Genomic DNA, 19,559 nt, shown 5'->3' on the forward strand with positions numbered 1-19,559 from the left:
TTACTCCACTCAGCTAACATGGAGTTGAAGAAGGTCAACCACCACAACACGGAGCCTAGAGTGTCTACAACTGGAAGCGGGAGGAGTGCATCCAGTACCCATATGGAATCTAAGCCCTCACTTGACATAGATGTGCAATGGACACAACCAATCCAATGTCCACAGAGAAAATGTGGAATGGGTGTGGGAACGGTAGCCATGGTGGCTGCTGGGTGTGGGGAACGGGAGGAAGAGATGAGATGTGGAGGCGTTTTCGGGACGTGGAGTTGTCCTGGATAGTGCTTCACGGACAATTATGGGACATTATAGATCCCCCCAGGGCCCACTGGATGGAACGTGAGAGAGTCTGGGCTATGATGTGGACCATTGACTATGGGGTGCAGTGATGCTCAGAGATGAACTTACCAGGTGCAATGGATGTGTCATGATGATGGGAGAGAGTGTTGCTGTGGGGGGAGTGGAGGGCGGGGGCGGTGGGGTTGAATGGGACCTCATATTTTTCATAATGTAATTAAAAAAAATAAATAATTAAAAAAAAAAAAAAAAAAAAAGATGACGCAACAAAAAGAAACAGATTCCCGTGCCGCTGACAACAACAGAAGCGGACAAAGAACATGCAGCAAATAGACACAGAGAACAGACAACTGGGGCAGGGGGAGAAGGGGAGAGAAATAAATAAATAAATAAATCTTTAAAATAAAATAGGTAAGATATAACAGTAACTACATGACCATATAGTTATTGATCACACAGCCACCTTCAAGGATTCCAGATAGACCACTGAGGTAGACAGTTGACTATGCAACTTTTTTTTTTTCCTATTCAATATTTTAACCTTCTAAAGACCAAGGGCAAAGCCCAATATTAGATTTTGGCCAAGAACAGAGACTGAAACCAAACTTCACTAAATCCCTACTTACTATGCTTGTTGAGATCAGTCATGGTATTCTGTTTGATAGCAAACAGAATTTTAGCTTGGTCTAGGGGTCCTTCTGAATAAGAAAGTATCTTATTCAAAAGATCCCTGCTGCTTTAGGTGGTCAGGGGCAGCCTTTCAGAGATGGCATCATTTTGAAAAGGGACCTGAAAGAGAAACTGTCACTTATGCAAGGATCTGGTAGAAGAGCATTCCATGTATAGTAGGACCAGCAAGTACAAAGGTCTTGAACATAAACCAGTTTTCATGTTTGAGAAAAGTGAGACTTAGGGTAGAGAAATGGCGAGGTGAAACAGTATGAGATTAGAGGTAGGGGAATGAATAACTGGCCAGATCATGTGGAATTGTATAGATTACTGTCATGAATTTGGCTCTTAATTGCTCCATTGGAAGCCATTGGATGATTTTAAACAGAAGAATGATAGATTCTGATTTTCATATTTAAAAGTCTGTTGTGGTAGTTGGTGGCAAGAGCGTTGTATTGGAGCAGGAATGCAAGCCAGAAAAGTAGTAAAGGAAAGATGTGGGCCTAGACTAAGATGATAGCAGAGGAGAGATGAAATGAATTGTGTTTGCTGATGGGTTGACTTAGCAGGCTGATGGTAGTGCCTTTTTTTCCCCTGAGATCTAGAAGATTGGCAGAGCCATAGGTTTTGAGGTGAGAAGCGGGTGTTGAGAATTCAAGTCATGGCTCCCTAAAATGCTTGGTGCTATTACACTGTACCATGGCATGCAGCCAGTAAGATATTAAACTGAATGTAATGTTGCTTTGGCACATGGGATACATAAATGTAGTAACTTAGGAACGTTTTTTGGGTTTCTCCTGTATTCTCTTTTCTGTACTCAGTTTGTTCCAAAAGGTGATGTCCAACTTAAAGACTTGTGGCTTTAAGTGGATTTTTCAGTGTTCCTCTGGTACTATTTTTTTTTAATGTTTTAACAGATTTATTTATTTATTTATTTATTTTTTTAAAGATTTATTGCTTTCTCTCCCCTTCCCCCCCCCACAGTTGTCTGTTCTCTGTGTCTGTTTGCTGCATGTTCTTTGTCCCCTTCTGTTGTTGTCAGTGGCATGGGAATCTGTTTCTTTTTGTTGCGTCATCTTGTGGTGTCAGCTCTCTGTGTGTGCGGCGCCATTCCTGGATAGGCTGCACTTTTCTTTTGCGCTGGGCATGTCTCCTTACGGGGCGCACTCCTTGTGCGTGGGGCTCCCCTACACGGGGACAGCCCTGCGTGGCAGGGCACTCCTTGTGCTCATCAGCATTGCGCGTGGGCCAGTTCCACACGGGTCAAGGAGGCCTGGGGTTTGAACCGCGGACCTCCCATATGGTAGACAGATGCCCTAACCACTGGGCCAAGTCTGCTTCCCCAGATTTATTAATTGAAGTTTTGTTCCTAGACAGAAATACACACTCATAGGCACGTTCATATTTTATAGATTTGGTTTCTAACAATTATAGGTGTGTTAACTGGAGAGATTGTGCCCCTCGCAGATCACAGATAGGAGATGTAACTTTCAACAAAGCGCCTACGAGTTCAACTCTCCCTGACTGCAGAAATTCCAGTGGCCACTGCCTCCACATCAGTGATTTAAGTTCTTCCCTTGCTAGAATCACAATAAGTTTATAGTAGAATACCAGTAAGTCCACACTAGCCTATAGTTCATTCCCCAATCCTGAGGATTCTGGGATGGTGATGCCCACTCCACCTCTATTTGAAAGGTGGCTTTAGTCCCGTGTGGCCGATGGATGGGACTCTATTGCTTGCAGTTGTTGGCTTTCTCGGTTCCTTGGTATATTGGTTGTCCATCATCACCTCCTTGTTAGTTGTCCTGGGTGAGTCCAATGAACTGGAGGGTAGGTGTTACAACTCTATTGAGGCTCAGGGCCCAGCTGGCACATAGTCAGTCCAAAGACTCAAGTCTCTTGGATGTAGACCTACCAACTCCAGCACCAACTATAGGCTCAAATAGAAGGGACTAAAGAGCCATGTGTAGGGAAACCACAACTGAGTCCAATTGTCACACTGGAGAGCACACACCCTAAAGTAGGGCCCAGTGGCAAGGCACCAAACTCATGAGCTATCTGCCCTGACCATAGTTCCTGGGTGTCTCCAGAATCCTCAGAAGCCCTGCTATTTGGGGTAGTGTCTGATTTGGCAGTCACTGAGATCCCACTGAGACATGCATAAGCGTAACCTTTGGAATAACCTCCCAACTCACTTAGCCATATAAACTCATTTGTCTTTACATTTTCCCTCTTTTGGTCAAGGTCTTTTTCCAGTTGCATTGCTAATTGTTGCTTGGTAGTAATCCCATGGTACCAAGGAGGCTCATCCCTAGAAGTCATATCCCACACTGGGGATATGCTGAGTTCGGCTTAGAGAGAGGCCACATTTGCACCTCCGAGGAGGTAACACTTAAGCATCCTATAATACTATGATAAGCTTCAATTTCAAGAGTGAAGGTTCATAAGCACAGTCATCAATATCAAGGGCCCATCAATGGACCATCCTCTTTCACTAGCCCTTGCCTCTGTACTTGGGGAATACCTGCTGTCCATCAGAACGTGGCAGAGCTCGCCAGGATGGGAATTCAATATTCTTTCGGTTATTGTGTGTATCTCCACCCACTGTGACAATGCCCCATGAATATTCAAACACATTTATGTACCTTGTATGTATGACCAGGTGAACCTCCTCCCATATATCTGCTGATACTACACAAAAATGGTCCTCACTTGCCACAGTTGTAACCCTTCTGTGATCCAAAACCTCAAAATAAAGCCAATAAAATAGCCAAATACAATTAATAAGAAAATGAAATAGTTTTAAAAATAAGAAAATTTTTAAAAATTGAAAAAATAAAATTTAAAAATTTGGGATAATAAAAAGTGAATAAATGTTAAAAAAAGATTTTTTTTGACATTTTGCCTTTTATCATTGTAAGATCTGTTGTCCTGTATGGTACTAACCTTTATGTTACTTTTCCCAGCCAGTGTTCCATAGGCTGTAAAGTGTGTTTAACACTTGTACATCTCACCTACTACCCCCGTCATCACTGAGTCCAGGTCAAGCTGGTCACGTCCCTCCTTTATGTACCCACTGGACCATGTCCATTTTTTCTATTAGATCACATTTAATTCTTCATTGCATTTGCTACTTAGCACCCTGTACTTAGTAGACCCTCAGGAAATATTTGAGTGAATTTAAAAAGGAGAAATATTATGGTCTTGGAACTGATTTCCAAAAGCTTATGATTTTACTCTCATTGGGGGCTTTTTAGACTATCAAAAACACTTGATCTTGGGTAACTTATACAAAGAATCTCACATGTAGTACACGATTTATGTTTTTTTCTGGGGATTAAAAACATGATTGAAAAGAATTTTAGAACCAAAAAGAAAAGCTTATTGCCAAAAATATTTTAGTGCTATTCTTACCTTCTTTAAAGCTTTTAGAAAGAGCAGCTCCAGAAACCAGACTTTTATACTGAAATTAAATTTAGAAACTGAAAAAAAAGCTAGGTAGCCCAAGCTAGTCAGCCCTGACTATCACCAGGTTGACTGGATAGGTGCCATCTTTGTTTAGAATTTAGCTCATGTCACTGTGCTCTGGGGCTGACTGCACTTACGGGTCCAAAACTGATAACATTGTCTTCTGAATACACAAAAGACCAACTCAAAAGTCTCCCTGGATTGAGACTAGGTAAGTAACAGTTTTATTGGAACAAAACCAAACTGTGTGATAAAACACTTTCTAGTCCATAAACTGCATTCATTATCACTAATTGAGAATCATTGTGATTTATCTGAAGTAGAAATGAATATGGGGAGTACTTAGATAAATGTGCTATCAAAATTCATTTAGAAAGGGTTCTTTACTAGTATTCTGTGTAATATGTTAAATGTTTATTTGTTATAGATAACTGTGTTAACTGCTTAAAATACATTTATTTAATCTTTTTTCTTTATTTTCTTTTAAATGTTACATTAAAAAAATATGAGGTTCCCATATACCCCCACCCCACCCCTCCCACATCAACTTATTTAATCTTCTTAATGAGCAATAAATCTTGACAGGGTGGCATTATCTTCATTTATATGTTTAATTTAATTCAACTCACAATGAAGTGAAAATTGTTTATGTTTTCGTTTCTGAACTTTTACAGCAGAATCTTAATCAGTTATAGTCTCACATTTCTGAGCTCTTTGAAATAGACTTCCTTTGTGATTTACTTGTAAGGTTTATATTTATAGCTATGTGCCACAACTTTCTACATCATGATTTGATATCAAGAATTCATTTAGACATTTTAATAGGTTTTTCTGACTGATCAATGTGATTCACCAAGAGCTAAATCATTGAATGTTACCAGGTTGTAATTAAACAAGATATGGCATGTTAATACCCAGAGGTTTCTGGGGTCATTGCTAATTTAAATTTGACATCCTTGCAGGCGGAATTTAACTCTTTAGCTGCATTTTTCTTAATCATAGTGTTTCTCAAACAGGGTTTGTATGTTACCTGTGTAAGAATCACCTGGGGTACTTGTTAAAAAATAGATTCCTGAGCCTAAAATTCAATTCTGGCATGGGCCCAGGAAATTGTGTTTGACAAGTATTGAAGGTGGATTTCATATACACTTAAAATTTGAGAACTACTATGTTAGCCTACTCAAAGAAAAGCAAATGAAGATATATTTTTATGTGGCTGGAAATGACATACATAGTCATTGACCTGGGAGTCAAACCACCTAAATTCTTCCATACCATGTGAATTGGCACAGTCATTTACCCTTTTTAGTTTCTGTGTTCTCATTTGTAAAATAAGGATAATACCTTCATATTTGATTCTCACAGAATTGCCCTGAGGATCAAAACCATAAGGTAGCTTAATGTCAGATTTAAGGGCATGGAGCTTTGAAGTCAAGTACAGCTGAGTTCATATATCAAATCCCCTCTACCATCCCTCCCCCCTGTTTTGTTTCTTGCCAGCTGTGTGACCCTAGGCAAATGGTACAATATTATCAATCACACCATGATAGTGTGAGAATTACATGTGATGATGTTTGTAAAATGTGCTCAGTGTCTGTCTAATAGTAACTGTTATTACTTGTTTTTTTAAAAAAACAGCTTCAGAAACCAAAGTGAGGAGAAATACTTATAAATGTCTGTAGTGACACTTGGGAACTGAGCTGTTTTTGTTTATAGAGAGAAGGCAGCTGTTTCACTGCCATAAAGAGATATGTTTTTGAAGGGTGCATGGTTTGCCCTGCTGGTCAATGTCCATGACTACCAGTGATATTTGGGTGTGAAATAGATGTCTAGGATGAGGAATGTACTCTAAAATTAGAGAAATGATTCCTGGTTCAAATTAGGAATTAGACTTATAGACTTCTGACCTACTAGCTATACTAATCTTTTAGGTGTTGATGGAACAGTTGAGAAGAAAATGGTCTGCTTTTAGTTCTTTTAGCTTAAAAACAGTTCATCATCTCAGATTAATGATTTGAAACAAACATAGTTTTACCCAAAACCCAAGGTAGAATCAGAAGTAGGAATAAAACTCAGGTTTGGTCCTGTTATTAAGTTGTTTTAATGGTCAGTTAGGACTGGTGGCCGGTTTTCAGGTTTTTCTCTGACTGTTTTATTCCATAGAACTCATCTTCATAAATTTGTCAATGATAGAATTATTCACACATCCCAGTTTCTTTTATCAGTAAAGTTCTGGCCAATCTTTCACTGCATTTAACACATTCTTTAGTTTGTCTTACAGGTATTTTTTTTGGTAGGGAAAAACATTTTATCATTTTCTTAGTCTTTTTTTTTTCCCCAGTCTGGTAGCGGCACCAATGAAGAACCTTTGGCATCTTTAACACACATACTGGACCTGGCATAAGCACATTCATGTAAGATAATGGCCCAACAAGCAAACATCGGCGAGCTCCTCTCAATGCTTGATTCCTCCATGCTCGGTGTGCCAGATGATATAACAGCTGTCTTTAAAGAGAACCTCAATTCTGGTAAGCAAAATAATAACATTTTTCGCTTATCTGCTAATTGGAAGATACTGAGCTAGAGGTGAATAGAGTTCTGCTTAGTTTTAATCTTCTAAAGAGAGTTTTTAAAACCAAAGAAGAGCATACATTGGTGTATGTCTATATGTGTATGTTTAAAATTTTTAATTATGGAAATAATCAAGTATATACACATGTAGAAGTAAAGATTCGTAATAAACTCTATGAACCCAGCTTAAATGTTTCTTGTTCTATTTATCCTTTCTGCCTTGTATACACACTGAATATGTTAAAGCACATCCCAGATCTATATCATGTTATCTGTAAATAATATTTGTGGTTTTAAATATGAAAATACTTAACTCTTCTTTCATCAGAAAAATACAAATTTAAACAGTACTTTTTTTTTTTTTTTGCTTATTAGGTTGGCAAAAATCATACATTGATAGTAGAAATGGTCACTGCTGGCATGAAAATAAATTGGTGTTCAGCCATTTTGGAATATCTTATCACAATCGAAAACCATGCCCCATTTGGCCCGCTTAAAAGAATCTGCTTTATTATAGTTTTGAATGAAATATAGTGAAAAAGTGGAAAAACCCAAATATTTTTCAATAGGCAAATGACTAAATTAAGTATGTATAGCTATACAATGGCACCCTGGGATATCAGTCAGATGTACTGACTTGCGAAGATGTCTACAATACATAATGTAATACAATACATATGTATTACAATACATAATGTGTTTGTGTTTAGGTGTAGTAAGTTGGAAAAAGTTTGGAAGAAAACAGTCAAACTGAAGGGTCTTTAACTCTGAAGAGTGGTATGGGAGGCAGGTGGTGAGGGAGACTTTCACTTTTATATTATATACTTTTTATATAGTCTAAATTTTAACAGTAGACATGGATTAGTTTTTGTAGTTAAAAAAGCAATAAAAAAATATAAAAGAGCATTTCATATGCTTTTATAGATAATAGGCAAATAAGTTTGGAATTATTCTATTGCTAAACCTAAATAAATTTAAGGAGGACAAAATACAATGTTAAATGTATCTGGGTAGCATAAAAAGAAACATTTTGTGGATTTTATGACAAAATATTTTAGGTAAATTTAGAATGATATAGGAAATAAATATAAACTACCCTTCTCTTTTTTTTAGACCGAGGTTCTATGCTAGTAAACACCTTGGTGGATTATTACCTGGAAACCAATTCTCAGCCAGTATTGCACATCCTGACTACATTGCAAGAGCCACATGATAAGGTAACTGCTAAAATATATAATAGTAGAGCATTTAAACTACAGTTAGAGCAGTATAACAGCCTCTATACAAATCTACTGCACTGTTTGTCCAGAGCTCATTCCTTCAACTTCTTTATGCCACAGATGACATTGTTCCCTTGTCACAACTAGAAATAAAAATAATTTGCAGGACCCATGTTTCCTGAGAAGTTTACAAAATAAAATGTATTTTAGAGGCTTCTCAGGGTCTTGTTGCTTAAGGTAATCCTTTAATTCTAATATGATAATTTAATCATGATGTGACAAATTTGATCCACAAATCATGTGACAGTTTGATCGACAAGGTAGCCATCTTTTAAACCTATTCTTTGAATAGGATTTTAGAGTTTTTCCAATAAGGGGAAATTTATGAATGCAGTGAGGCTAGTCAGTCCTCTTTCCCAGCACAAACACTTGGAGGCCTCCTTTGTTTTTTGCTTTTTGATGAACAGCTAAGAAAGCTTTGTAAATTGCAGACTTTGGTACGTTGAATTTGTATATGAGCACAGCTTCACTAGTATTTGAAGACCTTGCCACTGTATACCTTTTACAACTAATCTTGTATGTTTTTTTACTTTGGGCTGAATTTTAACTTCTTCAACTACCAGATTTATATTTGGGACCAAATACTATAGATTGGGTTGCTATGCATAGTGGCTGTTTCCAGCAGAATCCCCTCAGAGCTTCAGCAAGATACCACATACTTGGGACCTGTGGCTATTATGTCTTATTTGTACTTCAGAAAGAGGGGCTACGAAGGTGACTCACCACTCTTGCAGACTGTATTATGGGGGTCCTTTTTGAGGGATTGAAAACTGGTTGCCAACTATTAGGCCTAATTCAGAAGTGTTTTGTTTGCTAATATGGTTTAAAAAAATCTTGAATTTGATCTCTTTACCTACTTGACTCTTGCTTTATATCAAAGGGAAGACTAGAGGGACTAGATTACTATCTTGTGTTAATTTTATACATTCATATAAGCATTTCCCTTGCTCTCTTAAATTTTCAGCACCTCTTGGACAAAATTAATGAATATGTGGGCAAAGCCGCCACTCGTTTACGCATCCTTTCTTTATTGGGACATGTAATAAGACAGCAGCCACCTTGGAAGCATAAGCTCTCTCAAGCACCTCTTTTGCCTTCTTTACTAAAATGTCTCAAGGTAGGATGTTTTTAATGATTTCAATGAAACTGATTTTATGAATATAGCTTCTGAAATTTGGAGCAACTTCAAGCAAACAAGCTGGATTTTAAATTTTAGAGTTTAAAAACATCTCAGCATTTGTTTTTTTCCTTAAATGTAATGTGGTCCAGAGTTGGTCCTTAGTAAGCTCTCAAATGTATCACTTTGTTTAATGACTTTTGTCCAAGCAAATATAATAAAACTGTTAGATTGGTTCAAAATATTATTTCACATCTCTTATTTCGTCACTGTCTAGTCTTTCCTCAGTTAAGAATATGCTGATTTCTTTTTTAGGAACTCTCCTTTCTGAATTCTCCTTTAGATAATAAGTATGCTGGATTAATAGAAAAAAATGGCTTAAAGGCTCTTTTAACGATTTAGGAACATAGTCTGGCCAGAGCTATAATTATTTGTTGATATAAGACCTAATGAGTTGCATTCTATTTTTAGCACTAAATATAGTGCCTTTTTCTATACAGGGAGTTATAACCTAAATAGAATTTTATGGTCTTAGTTTTGATAGTGGCTTGCTGTAATTAGGGCTATTTGCCTAATCTGTTTTAGTTCTTGGACTTGTTTTCTATATATAAAAATAAGAAAATGTGGTTAATATTAACTGCCTGTATCTCACAGAGACATGAAAATATCCAGTAGTATTTGTTCCAGGATGGCAGTACCTTTGGAGTCATCTGATGTAATACCAGCAAATTGATTTTTGTCTCTGCCATCGAGGATAAATGTGTTTTTTTTATCCCTAGAGGTGGGTCTCAAGGAGTCCCATTGGCAGAACATCATAAAAATGTCATTTTATGTTGAGAGAAAGCAAGAACAATTTTAACAATTTAATTTTTTAAAACGGGTAGATTGATGAGAATATTCTCCGGTTTTAAGGCACAACATTTAGTTCAGATTGTAGATCATTTACCTTTTCCAAAAGGGTAGTAAGCCTGGAAAATTAATATTACCCAGGTCTTCAGTTAGAACTTTATATTATAAATTAAATTGGGGATTAGTCCTTTTTGCTTGAACGCATTATTTGCTTGGTAATGTAGTCTAGATTCTACTACCAATATATTACCAGCTATTTCTACTATAACAGAATGCTTGGTTTTCAGTATGAAACCTAAAAATCTATTTAAAAACTTTATTTCCAGGCTCATAGCTTTCTTTTATAATAGGATTAATGGATGTCTTAACCTGCTTCAGTAGCCTTTTGATTAGTATCTTGTTTCTTAAATCTGACTTTCAGTTATTTGGCAAAAATCCATGATTTAATTATGGGTCAGATGAGGTGCTGTAGCTAGTTGGAGTTGATTCATTATCCATTGGGTATTAAGTATCTTCAGTTAGCCTAAAGTTATTTGACTTGATATTTGGTTGGGGTCACCTTGTCTTCTCTTATTTGCTCATCTCTCAAAACTCCTGTGAAGGTGAGACCTGTTAGTTCTGTACTAATTTCTTCTTAAAATATGTTTGTTGTTGCAGTCCTTTAAAAAATAGTGAATTACTTATCACTTTTGTAGAGAATTTTTTAAAAATTGACTTAACAAAAGGAAATATTTTAGGATTTAGTTGATTAAAGGAAAATAGAGCAGCATTCCTTTGTTCTGGTAAAAAGCTGTTTCTTATGCTTTTATCCAAGTGCCATAAATAGGGCATCCCTAAGGCTTTAGGACCTGAGAGTCACCAAGTCAGGTTTAAAATCACCTGGATGAGTTTGTGTAGGTAAGTGATCCTCATAGACTCACTACAGTTGAATTAGTTCTTAGTAGTTTTTCTTTTGAGTCTATTTCAGTATTGTCTCTTCACAGTCTTTAAGGATAGGGAAATGAGTATGTGAGTGGACTTAGAATTTGTGCTTTCTTCATGTAGATTCTCTTCACGTTCTATATAGTGCTGATTCTAATGCTGTGTCTGACATGTTTTTCTTAATTGATATTTTCTTCTGTAGACTGACACCGATGTTGTAGTCCTCACAACAGGAGTTTTAGTGTTGATAACCATGTTACCAATGATTCCGCAGTCGGGGAAACAGCATCTTCATGACTTCTTTGATATTTTTGGCCGTCTTTCATCATGGTGCCTGAAGAAACCAGGTAAAGATCTCCCTATGTACCTGTCAGGCCCTATTAAGTGAATGTTTTCATTACTGATTAATAGGCCATGAGCTGTTAGGAAAGGGCATTAGAATTTTATAGCTGAGATGGGAGGTTTTCACCATATATATAAGGAAATATCTTGGGTGCCTCCACTGTAGGCATGAAAGATGCATGACTATTGAGATACTGTTCTTTATTCTGTTGGTTTAAAAGAGAGAAATTGAGTGGTAGGCTTTAAAACTTCCTGACTTTCTGTAAACTGAAAAACAACTTCAATCTAGATTGTAGCTGTATAAGACTAAACTTGCTGAACATTTTTGTCTTATTCTGCTGGTCTTTTGTCACAGAACACAAACTTCTTGTTCTGAGAGCCTCTTCATTGGATATCTTAAAGGAGGAGGGAAGACACAGAGTGTCCTAATTAGCATTCTAGTTTCAAATGCAGTGGGATTGTTTTTCATATCAGCAGGTAGCACAGTAGTATCAAAGTGATTCAGAAGCTATAAGCATGTGAAATTTGGAATCTTTTGCTAATCCCAGCATGAAATAATCGTATTGAAGGATGAAATGTGTAAGACCTGTGAAACTGAATACTGTGGCTTCCTGTGCCCATATGATGCCAGCTTTCTTAGCAGGATCTTCTTTGGGAGAAAAAAATGGTTTGTCCTTTTTTATAGAGGAGCTTTTATGTATACTATAGACATTAAAGTTTCACTGGATCTAGATGACATTTTCCGTTTCTCCTGCTACGTAATATAAATGCCTCTTTTAAGTTAATTTCTAGGTAATTTTTTTATTCTGTAGCTATAAAGCTGCATAGCTAAGACTATATACTGATTTTAAAAGGTTCTCAGAAATTCATTTCTCAAATATTTAAATGTATATTATATGCTGAGCACAGTGACAAGTATTGAAGATATGTAGAGAGCTGAGTAACATAGCCCCTGTCCTCAAGAAACTTGCTTAATTGGGCAGTGGAGAAGTGTCAGTACAACTTTAGGAAGGATGACTATCATGAAGATAGTTTAGTATTGTGGGAATGTTCGGGGTCTTTTGTGGGGAAGAGTTGGAGAGGAAGGCAGAGATTAGATCAGTCTTATGTGTCATGTCACACTAAGTACTTGAATTTTATACCAAAGGCTGTAGGGAGCCATTGATTTTTAAATAGCATTGTCTGGTGTGTTCAGATTTGTGCCTTAGAAAAACACTGTTTTAACTGTCTTTGGAGCAAGGTGGGAGTATACGTAAATAAAAGGTCAGCTGGCAGCTGTGCATTAATGTCTGTTTTGCACACAGCAATCTAATGCCCAACTAAGTCTCCTCTAAATGGTTTCCTTTTTTAGGCCATGTGACAGAAATTTATCTTGTCCATCTCCATGCCAGTGTTTATGCTCTCTTTCATCGCCTTTATGGAATGTATCCTTGCAACTTTGTCTCCTTTCTACGTTCTCACTATAGTATGAAGGAAAACTTGGAGACTTTTGAAGAAGTGGTCAAGGTAAATTGAAATTGCTTCTTTGTTTGATAGTTAGCATACTGTTTAGACAGGCTGCATTTAAAACCTTTTAGATTAAGTGGTAGACAGGAAAATTTTGAAAAGAAATTCAAACTTTTTTGGTAATAGCTTTATTGAGATATAATTTACACACCATATACAATTCACTCTTTTTTTTTCAAAGATTTATTTAATTTTTTCTCTCCCATTCCCCCGTCCTAGGTGTCTGTTCTGTGTGCCTATTTGCTGCATGTTCTTTGTTCGCTTCTGTTGTTGTCAGTGGAACGGAAATCGGTGTCTTTTTTCTGTTGTGTCATCTTGTTGTGTCAGCTCTCTGTGTGTGTGGCACCATTCCTGGGCAGGCTGCACTTTCTTTCGTGCTGGGTGGCTCTCCTTATGGGGCGCACTTCTTGTGCGTGGGGCTCCCCTACACGGGGGACACCCCCGCTTGGGGGGGCATTCCTTGCGCGCATCAGCACTGCACATGGGCCAGCTCCACACGGGTCAAGGGGGCCTGGGGTTTGAACCGCGGACCTCCCATGTGGTAGACGGACACCCTAACCACTGGGCCAAGTCCGCTTCCCAGCAATTCACCTTTATAAAGTGTACCATTCAATGACTTTTAGTATAGCCACAGAGTTTACTGCAACCAAATTTATTTTATTTTTTATTTATTTCTCTCCAACCCTTCCCCCCCCCCCCAGTTGTCTGCTTTCTGTGTCCACTCGCTGTGTGTTCTTCTGTGTCTGCTTATATTCTTGTCAGCGGCCCTGGGAATCTCTGTCTCTTTTCTGTTGCGTCACCTTGCTGCATCAGCTCACTCTGTGCAGTGCTGCGCTTTTTTCGCGCTGAGTGGCTCTCCTTACGGGGTGCCCTCCTTGAGCATGGGGCTCCCGTACACGGGGAACACCATTGCATGGCACAGCACTCCTTGCATGCATCAGCACTGCGCATAGGCCAGCTCATCACATGGGTCAGGAGGCTCTGGGTTTGAATGCTGGACCTTCCATGTGGTAGGCGGACACGCTATCCATTGAGCCAAATCTGCTTGCCTGCAACTGATTTTAGAACATTCAAAAGGAAATCCTGTACCCATTAGAAGCCCTCCCTATTTCCCCTCAGGTACTCCATCCCACCTTCCCATGCCCTAGCTCTAGGCAACCATCTGTTTTATTTCTGTTTGGATTTTCCTATTCTGAACATTTCCAGACTATGGATAAACAAATGGTATCATGCAATATGTGGTCTTTTGTAACTGGCCTCTTTCACCTAACATGTTTCTAAGGTTCATCCATGTTTTAGCATGTATCAGTACTTCATTCCTTTTTATTGCTAAATAATATTGTATCATATAAATATATCACAGAAATTCAGCTTTTTCTAATTTTCAACCCAAACTTTTCTAGCCAATGATGGAGCATGTGCGAATTCATCCAGAATTAGTGACTGGATCCAAGGACCATGAACTGGACCCTCGGAGGTATGGAATATAAGCTATTTAGTGACAGAATTTTAAAGAATCTCATGAATGGTTGAAAATGTGACCTAGGAGATTTCCCTATTGAGACATTATTTGGGACTGCAGTTGTTATTCTACTTATTCATTTTGAATGACTAGTGTAATTAAAAAGTATTAAATAGTGTTAGACATATTAGTAAGCATATTCCTAACAGTTGGAGAACTAATAACTAACTTAGCAGAGTGGAGGAAGTTGCAGTTTAAGTGCCTGCCCTGCAGAATCACAGAAAATCTTATACCTTGGTGGTACCAGTTACTGTGCAAGGCAGGAAAAGATGTATTGTAGAAAGTCTGCATATTGAGTGACTGGGTTCCCCGGGTCCCTTTCTCCATTGTACATAGTCAGGTGACTGCCATTCTCAGTGGAGCCCCTGCAGAAGTTCCCAGGTTTATCCTCTGGAGAAACTGAACCTGAGAGGTTCCTGATTTTAGGATAACAGGTATGTTGGAGGGTAGAGCTGAATTTGAGAATGAAAAAGAGGGAATTAAGTAAATTCTACATACTGAGCTGTGAGAAGCTCAGCTCCCTCCCCTATTTTTAATTTTCTCTAGCTAGCAGCCTGGGCAATGCTCCTCAGGCAGAAGGGGATCTTTTTGGGAAAAGTGAGATATTGACATTTGGCTATTTCCAACTGAAAAAGCTGCTCTACTGCTTGATCCCTCTACAATGAATCTCACCTCTCCACAAACCCTGCCTCCACCAAGCAGAACCTCAGTCAGCTTAAATTAACCTAGTTAGAGCATCTGGCAAAGGCCATAGCTAGGGTCAGATACTAGATTTGCTGCCAAAATGTGGTCAGAGGAGGATACTGCTCTGTGTTTTCTGCTTCTGAGCTCACTGTGGTCTGCTTCCAGCTCTCAGGAATAGGTCAAAGCAGAATACTTTTGGGGGATAGAGTGAATGTCCTTAGCTGTTCCAGGGAGAGAAGGGAAGGGAAAGTAGGAACTTCATCAGCACATAAGACAAGCCAAGTATAGACAAGTTATCTAGGCAAGGGTCATCTGGACATTCTGTCCCCTGGTTAAAAAGTGGCAGTTATCTTGGTGATAGCCTGCAACATGTTTGTCTCTTGACATGTCTGTTCTGACCTGAACTGATTGTCTTCTATGCCTGTACCCAGTTTTCATCTTTTTCTCTTGGGACTTCCCTTGGCCACTCTTTTGTGGAAGATCTTCCATTTTCTGTATCTTAAGTTTTCTTTCTTAGAGTACTCTTGTCTTGATGGAATACATCCTCTAGTAGCTTTTTGAGAATGTGTGCAATTGTTTGGCTAGATGTAGATTTTTAGATTGGAGTCATTCACATAAAATAATCTGAAGGCATTGTTCCATTACCATCTTGCTTCAATTGCTGCTGTTGAAATACAAAGACATTCTGATTTCTGATCATCAGTATTTGCCGTATTTTTCCTTTTGGAGATTGTTCTCATTATATTCTGAAGTTTCCTAGTGATGTACTTTATTAGGAGTCTATTCTCAGTATTGTTCAATATGAAAACTCTTAAGTTCTAGGAAGTTTTCTTTATTTTGTTTTTCATTTCCTTTCCTCCATTCCTCCATTCCTCCATTGTCTCTTTCTTTCTAGAACTCTTAGTATTCAGATGGAACCTCCCAGGCTGGTTCTCTACTTTAGCTCTTTTTTTTTGCCCCCTGCCTTTTTTTTGCTCTACTTTCTGGAGAATTTCCTTATCTTTGGCTCCTAATTCCTTTATTAAATTTTTTATCATGCCTTTATTATCTAAAAGTTCTTTTTTGTTCTGAGTGTTCCTTTTTTTTTTATAGTAGCCCCTTTTTTTTTGTCTCATGGATGCATTTTCTCACATCCTTGAGCTGTTCATGACAGTTGCTTTTTTTTTTAAGTTTTCTTTTCTCTGCATAATCTTCTTCTCTAAGCTTTTTTTTTTTTTTTCTGTTTGTTTTGTTCTTTCTTAAATCTATAAGGCTTTCTTCAAATGTTTGGTATCTTGGTTTTCTAAGGCTGCAATAACAAAATACCACACACTGAGTGGATTAAATGGTGAGCAGTTTTTGTCTCACCTTTCGGGAGGTAAAAAGTTCAAAATCAAGGGGTTGCCAGGTCCACGCTTTCTTCAAAGTCCATAGAGAAGAATCTGTTTCTTGCCTCTTCTAGCTTCTAGCGATTTGCTGGCAATTCGTAGTGTTCTCCTCTCTGTCTCTTTCTGTGTCTAAATTTCCTTTTTTATAAGGACATCAGTAATGTCATATTGGATTAAGGGGTCATCCTAATCCAATTTGCCCTTATTTAACTAATAACATCTTTACAGATCATATTTCCTAATAGGGTCATATTCACAGGACTAGGGGTTAGGCCTTGAACGTATTTTTGTTAGGGAAACAATTCAGTCCAAAACATTTGGGGATCTGCTTGTATTTTTTTAAAAAAGATTTATTATTTATTTATTTACCCCACTTGCAGCTTGCTTGCTGTCTGCTATGTCCACTCACTGTGCGTTCTTCTGTGTCTGCTTGTCTCCCTTTGTTGCATCATCTTGCTGCACCAGCCTACTGTGGGTGCAGGCCGTCAGCTCCCCACGGGCATGGGTGGTCAGCTTTCCAAGGGCACGGGCCAGCTTGCCTTCACAAGGAGGCCCTGGGATGCGAACACAGGGCCTCCCATATGGTAGACAGGAGCCCAATCGATTGAGCACAGCCACTTCCCTCTGCTTGTATTTTGGTGAAAACTAAAAAGACTTGTTAACTTTGAGTTTCTTATAGGTTGATCTGGGTATTTGTTGAAGATACTGATATCAGTATTGTTTTCTTCTTGAGCTGGTCATATTTCTTAGAAAACTGTCTTTGATCTCTATCCTGGTAAGGGTCTGGCTGCCACTGATGGGGTAGTGATCTTGGCATTCAGAATGTATTAATATATATTTGGGCTGGGGTACTCATACTTTCAACTATTTCTTAAGTATCTTTATCCAGAAACTGTTTTACCCTCTCAGGAAATAAACATTCTGATTCCCAATAGGAGAAGGGCTGATGCCTAGGAGTATAGAATTGGAGAGAAGATAAAGGGACTGTGTCTTTCAAATAGTTTTTTTCTGGTCTTTATTTTAGCTGTCCTCTACCCAGCATTCATGTCTAGTTCCAAAAGTACTTGATGCTATAACTTCCTTAGCTTTTAAAGGATTCTGCAAATATAAATCAGGTTGATTCTTAGCTTTGAGACATTGGTAGCTTAGGACTCCACTTTCCTGGGTTTGCTAAGTCAATTACCATTTGCAGTTGTGGCGCTGTTCTCGCCTCCCCATTCTTTCCCTTTTTGTATGTTATATATTTTTTAAAAGCATAAAACAAATTTTACTGTAGACTTAGTGAAATTTTAGGAGAATACTGGATGCATATATTTAATCCACTATATTAACTTGAAAGCCTCCTTGGTCAGCTTTCGAGCCTCACTCAATTTGGTTAGGCAGGGGTCACTTGGCTTTTGAAGAAAGCTCTAACACAAAAGACAGAGAACAAATCAAACAAACAGGAGGAAGAAGAGCTAGCAAAAATAAAAAATAAAAATGACAATACAGATAGCAGAAGACAATGTCTATAATAGTTATAGAGATAAGGCACTTGTGCGCATATAAAGAAAGCTCAGGATGCCACAGAAAAGGAGTACTTAAAGATTAAAGAAAACTTTTGGAAATTAAAAATGATAGGCAAAGGGAAGCAGCTGTGGTTCAATCAGTTGGGCTCCCGTCTACCATATGGGAGGCCCTGGGTTCGCATCCCAGGGCCTCCTTGTGAAGGCAGGCTCGCCCGCATGCTGTGGAGAGCCACCGGCCCGCACGTGCCACAGAGAGCCAATTCAACAAGGTGACAACACACAGCAGACAGCAAGCAAGTTGCAAGGTGGGGGGAATAAATAAAAATAAATAAATACACAGAAGAATGCACAGTGAATGGACACAGAAAGCAGACAGCAAGCAAAAAGCCACGGGGGTGGGGAGCAGAGGATAAAAAAAATGATAGCCAAAATAAACAACTTAATAAAAGTCGGAAGATAAAATTAAGAGTATCTCAGAAAGCAGAACCAAAGGATAAAGATGAATAATATGAGAAGAAAGAAGAGAAATTAAAACAAAGCAGAACAAAATCAGTCTAGGAAGTCCAACATCTAATAAAACAGAGTTTTTAAAAAGAGAGAAAGAGAAAACTTTGGTGGGGGAAGAAGTCGTGAAATAACTAATACAAGAAAATTCCCTAGAACTGAAGGACATGAATTTCCAGATTGAAGGGGCTTATGTAGTGTTCAACTCAATCAGTGAAAAAAACACCACCAGGTCTCAATACTGTGAAGTTTCAAAACACCAGGGATAAATCTTTCAGAGAGAGAAGAAACAAAACAATAAGGAGCAGAAATCTGAATGGTGTTAACTTCTGGAATATCTTCAAAATTGAGAGAGAAAAAAAGTTTTCAACTTAGAATTCTATACCCAGCCACATTGCCCATCATATATGAGACATGTTTAGACATGCAGTAACTCATATTTACCACCTGTAAACTCTTCCTCAGCTGGAGCATGTGTTTCACCAAAACAAAAATAAAATCAAGAAGGAGGATGTAATATTTTTTAAAAAAAAAAAAAGGAGGAGGAAGACACAAAATCTAGGAAACTGGGGACCTGACTTTGTATCATAGTAAAAGAAATCCTCAGGATAACAGCAGTATAGTAGTGCTAGAGAACAAATCAATCCAGACTGAAGTAGGAGAGAGAGGGCTTCAGAAGAGGGCTGTTTAAGAAGGGGAGCAATCCTGGTAGATTATTTGCTTTTCATTATGTAAAATTTTATTAGGCATTTTTTTTTTTTAGTGTTTAAGTGAATTTAGGAAGTATTAGCAGTAGATGCACAGAAAACTGAGGGGAAAAAAACCCCATGAAATCAGAACTCTAGGATAAACTAAATCTATCAAGAAAGGAAATATGATCATAGAATACCATTTGGCTCAGCTATGAATAGTACTTACATAGTCATAATTATTGAAAATTCGTTCTGAAAAAAACAA

General features: G+C 38.0%; 1 protein-coding gene across 4 annotated transcripts in view; it reads left to right on the forward strand.

Annotated features, from left to right (window-relative positions):
- The window catches only part of TSC1 (TSC complex subunit 1), a 60,219-nt gene that overhangs the window by 16,491 nt on the left and 24,169 nt on the right, over positions 1-19,559 (forward strand). For 3 of the 4 annotated variants that reach the window (XM_004475996.4, XM_004475997.5, XM_058302133.2), the window contains 6 exons: positions 6,773-6,959; positions 8,116-8,219; positions 9,247-9,399; positions 11,372-11,516; positions 12,863-13,017; positions 14,421-14,494. In XM_004475996.4, coding sequence (XP_004476053.2) covers positions 6,854-6,959; positions 8,116-8,219; positions 9,247-9,399; positions 11,372-11,516; positions 12,863-13,017; positions 14,421-14,494 — 737 coding nt within the window. In that variant the 5' untranslated portion in view covers positions 6,773-6,853. The remainder of the gene's footprint in view (positions 1-6,772; positions 6,960-8,115; positions 8,220-9,246; positions 9,400-11,371; positions 11,517-12,862; positions 13,018-14,420; positions 14,495-19,559) is intronic. The other variant, XM_071216868.1, reaches the window with a different exon arrangement.

This window comes from Dasypus novemcinctus, chromosome 8 (genome assembly GCF_030445035.2).
Source record: "Dasypus novemcinctus isolate mDasNov1 chromosome 8, mDasNov1.1.hap2, whole genome shotgun sequence".
NCBI classification, from domain to species: domain Eukaryota; kingdom Metazoa; phylum Chordata; class Mammalia; order Cingulata; family Dasypodidae; genus Dasypus; species Dasypus novemcinctus.